We start from the raw sequence: 4,839 nt of genomic DNA, 5'->3' as shown, positions 1-4,839 counted from the left end.
GCAACTGGTTTGCAGCTAATCATCATTTTCACCTAAAAATAGTGGTCAAAGGTTGCGGGAAACACAACTAAAGCCTCATCAAATTCCTGCAATTTTCGAGTATCAAAGTGGGTTATATTTAAAACGAAAAATGCTGAGGGAATTATGATATTTCAGCGGTATCTTGAAGACAAGTTTTGGCCATCTCGAAACTTTGCAAACATACAAGTTCGACGCAATTCAACAGCTTTCGTGTTCGATTTTTTAGTTTGTTCTTCCCTCGTTATTGAAGATAATAATCATGTTATTGAGCTTATATATCTGTTTTGAAGATAATAGTAAGGTAAGTGATCTTATATATTTGTGTTTTAAAATAATGATGGTCATGTTTTTGATAACTCAATCATATCATACATACTCGTTTAACGTCATTTGATTTGTATATGTTTCGTTCCGCATGATTCCTCTGTTATGCTATGAATTCTTGAAAATGTACTGTTATGATTGAGTTGAAAGTGGTAACGAAATTTTTAGAACATGATAATATAAAGCCCTAATGTGGTGGGTTATAATAACTGATACATAGACTCGTCCTCTTATAGAAGTAACAAATAGAGACTCATTAGTATACCATGGATAAATAGATGAATATCAGTGCCTTGTTTTGGTATGTTTTGATATCTTGTTTCGAATTTTGTTTGTCTCATGCCATGACTTATATTAAGATATGTTCTGCGACATTTCCCCTTAAGTCTTTTCATTTGTTTTATATCAGGAAATGACTCAACGTACTAGTGATGAAATACCCCAATGTATGCGTGAACTCGCCCTCAGTAAACACGAGATTGCGATGACGGACCTTAGAGCTCAACTCTACGAAGAGCAACAAGAACATCAAGAGCGATTAGCCATCCAAATACTTGGCATATGAAGACTTGAAGAAGGAAAAACAAGAGTCTCAATGACCACCTCCAAACTTTTCAAAAGACATTAAAAATGAAACCTAACTTTACCTACATCTTTCCCTCTATCTAAAATTTATCATAGAGTTAAAACCGCCCTAAAATATAAATATTGATTAATGATGTCAAAGATATAAATGTAACAACAAAATATTTTCTACATACAAGTGCATAAAATTTATAGATGTTTAAAATGAAAACACCTTGATATATATTGTCTTTGACGAAACCCTTAAAATATTATAAAGAGGTCTCCATCAATGGCAGTTGGCGGAGGAGCCCGCACGCGCGCTCTCTCTCTGCCAATTTTGCGCCACCTTTTCTCTCTCACCCTTCAAGCTTTCCCCACAATTCTGCTCACTGCTGATAGTGAGTTTTAATAATAATCGAAAAAACAAGAAATCTATTAGGTAAAGTAATCATCATTTAGGGTTTCCCATTTTTCCTTCTTCCTTTGCAGAATTTGTTGCTGATTTTTTCCCTTATATATACGAATCCCATTTGTTTTTCCATTCTTCCCTGGCTCACCCACTTGGGATATTTGTTTCCTTCCTTTCTTCATTCATTCGCACGAGAACTGCACCCGTTCCCTTGGATCGAGCCGTCCAGGCCGGGACAGCAAGAAGGCAACTATACGTGCAGTTCTTCGATGCGCGAGGAAAGCATCTGTTGTCTTTTCATGTCTTCTTGTTGTCTTGCCTTTCTATATCATATATATTCCTATAGCTTCGGAACATTTTTCTTTGGATTTGGGAAAAAGGTTGCTTAGTTTAGTAGTTTATAAGGGTTTTGTATGAGAAACTTTCTGCTTGGGGTGGATCGGATCGAGTGGTGAGTTGTTCAGTTCTGTCACACTGGATTTTGAAAACTTTAAGGTTTGAGTTTTCTTTTCAGTTCTTTATGTAGGAGAATGTTTTCTTTTTGCTCATCATAGACTTTAAATAGTGTACTTAGTATAATTTCTTTTGCTAAAGTTGTAAATTTATATAGGATCGATCCATAATCTAAAGCTGATCGATGTTAAACGATATGCGTCTGATCAAGATTTTTACGATCCATCGAAGATAATTAATTTCTAGAGTATACACCTCGTGATATGATCAACACCTTGTTTTTTACAATTACCTTTTTCTTCGTTAAGAATTTATACCAAAACTGATCGATCTATATATTTACTTCAAACTCAAGCTTCATTTTCGCTTTTCTCCCTAACTTTAATTTTCTTCTCTTCATTCTTGCAATTCTTTTTATGGATATAATTTTGTAGCCGAGGATGTAAAAAGTGACCTAAAGAAGTGATGATAAGTTAAGTTTCATGCAAAAAAAGTTATTATCACATGTCGAATTTCTATTTCTACGCATAATAATAACCTTAGCACTATATTCCACATGCATGATTTCCATCAATCGAGTGAATTCATGATTTTTGTTCATATAATGCATGGATAATTTCTTTCTTGAAGGGATAACGAAAAACGTATATATGGCTTGGATTTCTCGTTTTAGTAGGCTATACCATGCTAAGTACTGCTAGTGAATGGATGGATATTATCAATGTTTGGAAGAATTTTAGACCCAACCATAAAGAAACATGTGATTGTGTTTACCATGATTACTTGCATGCTCGGCACCTTCACTTATTATGTTTTGAGGTTTTTTTATATTGGAATTAATTGAATATGTGCATGCTAGAAAATGTCATGTGGGGGAGATTAAAGCTATATATATATATGCACACACCATTGTGTACACATGCACGCGCGTGCACAATTATATGATATTGCATTCCATCTCTCTATTTTTTGAAGATTAAACAACTGGTATCCGTTATGTTCAAATTTCGTAACACTGCTTAATGAAAAGTTACATAAGATCAGAAACGGGAATTAGACTATGTGAATGTCGATGTTATAGTTAAACATCTAGGCATGGGCTAAGATCAGCTAAAACTAGCTATAAATTTGAATACCAGGTCTCAGAAAAATCCAAGAAATAATGAATACTTTTTCACATGTTCCTCCTGGTTTCCGGTTCCATCCTACCGACGAAGAACTTGTTGATTATTATCTAAGGAGAAAGGTTAATTCAAGACGAATCGATTTGGATGTAGTCAAAGATGTCGATCTTTACAAAATTGAGCCTTGGGATCTTCAAGGTAATACAGTGTAAATTTGAGATAGTTCATATGTCATTAAGTTTCAAAATGATTATAAAGAGCATGTCTATGAAATGATATAATATTATTAAGTACAGTAGTGGAACAAAGAAAATAAACCTAACACCATTAGTTGATTTTTCGTTAGAGCTATGCAGAATAGGAACAGGAGAGCAAAATGAATGGTACTTTTTCAGCCACAAAGATAAGAAATATCCAACCGGAACGCGCACGAATAGAGCCACTGCAGCTGGGTTCTGGAAGGCAACTGGAAGAGACAAGGCGATTTATTCGAAGCAGGACTTAATTGGTATGAGAAAAACCTTGGTCTTCTACCAGGGAAGAGCCCCTAATGGTCAAAAATCGGATTGGATCATGCACGAATATCGTCTGGAGACCGACGAAAATGGAATCCCTCAGGCAAGTAAACTAATATTTATGCAAATACATGGATAAAAGAAATTTTTTTCCCTCTCGAAATACCACAGGAAATTAGGGTTTTCATGATCATACTTTATCAAAAAATCAGCGTAATCATTGATACAAAATACAGAATTTTACACAGTTTATGTGAAAAAAATATACATATGGTGACATAATCTAATACAGTCGTATAATTCTGATCATTATACAGGAAGAAGGATGGGTTGTTTGTAGGGTTTTCAAGAAACGATTAGCAACAGTTCGAAAACTCATGGGGGAGTACGATTCACCTATCTGGTACGATGATCAAGTTGCATTCATGCAGGATGTGGACTCCCCAAACCAGCATTCTCATTCAAATCTCGAATATCCGTACCCTAATTACAATTCTTGTAAGAAAGAGCTCGATTTGCAGTATGGAATCACACCAGATCATTTCCTCCAGCTTCCTCTTTTAGAAAGTCCGAAAGTGGCTTCTTTTCCAGGCTTGAACATGAACATCGGCAGCAATTTTTTGCACTCTTCGGGGCTTAATCAAGAACAAATACATCTTATTGATCAAAATTTTCACTCAATGTTTAAAAATAATGGTGAACATTCGAGTGATCAGGTTACAGACTGGAGGGTTCTTGACAAATTTGTGGCATACCAACTTAGCCAAGAAGAAATTTCTAAAGATAACGAAACGTTCCCGCTCATTGAAGATTCCAACATGACTGCTAGGAACATGGAGAAGCAAGAAATGGCATTGGATAACGCTTCGAACTCTACATCGTCAAGCTGCCAGATTGATCTGTGGAAAGTGAATAGATCTGCTTAAGAGATGCAAGTTTACTATATGTGGATATGCAAATGGATGAAGAATTATCACCATCATCATCATCATTATTATTATTATAAGTTTTTTGTAAATAATAAAAACTGAATTTATTATTAATATTATATCTACAACCTAACTAATATTGAGTCTCTGAATACACCATATATATAGTATATTATTTAAGACGCGATCTTATTAATTGTAAGATATATGTTATCTATGCAGTGATCTGATGATAACCACAGTGATATCTATGTTGTTAACCCGTGGTTACTTCTAGATCTACGATATGCATTTGTATTGAAAAATTAATTAGTACTGCTATAATGAATGTATTTGTAATTTCCCTCAAGTTTTTGTCATATTATATTCAAGTAATTAAAAGGCAAAACTTCGGTTAAATAGAAGAAAACAAGTGATCTTCATTAACCCATATAGCTAATGAAGTTAAAATTTCAGTTATATCGATTATTTCAGAAATTTGAGTGATCATGTTTAAG

At 34.4% G+C, this 4,839-nt stretch overlaps 1 protein-coding gene across 4 annotated transcripts; it reads left to right on the top strand.

Annotated features, from left to right (window-relative positions):
* The first annotated feature begins 1,429 nt into the window (after window positions 1–1,429).
* LOC142531964 (NAC domain-containing protein 7-like) lies at window positions 1,430–4,629 on the top strand. Of its 4 annotated transcripts, none has more exons than XM_075638249.1 (4): window positions 1,430–1,816; window positions 2,914–3,096; window positions 3,245–3,516; window positions 3,731–4,629. In XM_075638249.1, exons 2-4 carry the CDS (start codon window positions 2,937–2,939, stop codon window positions 4,337–4,339), a joined length of 1,041 nt encoding a protein of 346 aa, XP_075494364.1. In that variant the 5' UTR covers window positions 1,430–1,816; window positions 2,914–2,936; the 3' UTR covers window positions 4,340–4,629. The 4 variants fall into 4 exon arrangements, with proteins under 4 accessions (XP_075494364.1, XP_075494365.1, XP_075494363.1 ...); XM_075638250.1 differs by having other exon boundaries at window positions 1,430–1,772; window positions 3,245–3,520; window positions 3,735–4,628; XM_075638248.1 differs by having other exon boundaries at window positions 3,245–3,520; window positions 3,735–4,628.
* The last annotated feature ends 210 nt before the right edge of the window (window positions 4,630–4,839 follow it).

Source organism: Primulina tabacum, chromosome 17 (assembly GCF_025594145.1).
Source record: "Primulina tabacum isolate GXHZ01 chromosome 17, ASM2559414v2, whole genome shotgun sequence".
NCBI classification, from domain to species: Eukaryota; Viridiplantae; Streptophyta; class Magnoliopsida; order Lamiales; family Gesneriaceae; genus Primulina; species Primulina tabacum.
The sequence above is the reverse complement of the archived record's forward strand: the minus strand, read 5'-3'. Positions and strand labels throughout refer to the sequence as shown.

Excerpts from the sequence above, each read along its gene's own strand:
- LOC142531964 (XM_075638249.1), top strand. The coding sequence starts at position 2,937 with ATGAATACTTTTTCACATGTTCCTCCTGGTTTCCGGTTCCATCCTACC. Across the intron at positions 3,097-3,244 it reads TGAGCCTTGGGATCTTCAAG|AGCTATGCAGAATAGGAACA; the intron begins GTAATACAGTGT and ends ATTTTTCGTTAG. Across the intron at positions 3,517-3,730 it reads ACGAAAATGGAATCCCTCAG|GAAGAAGGATGGGTTGTTTG; the intron begins GCAAGTAAACTA and ends ATCATTATACAG.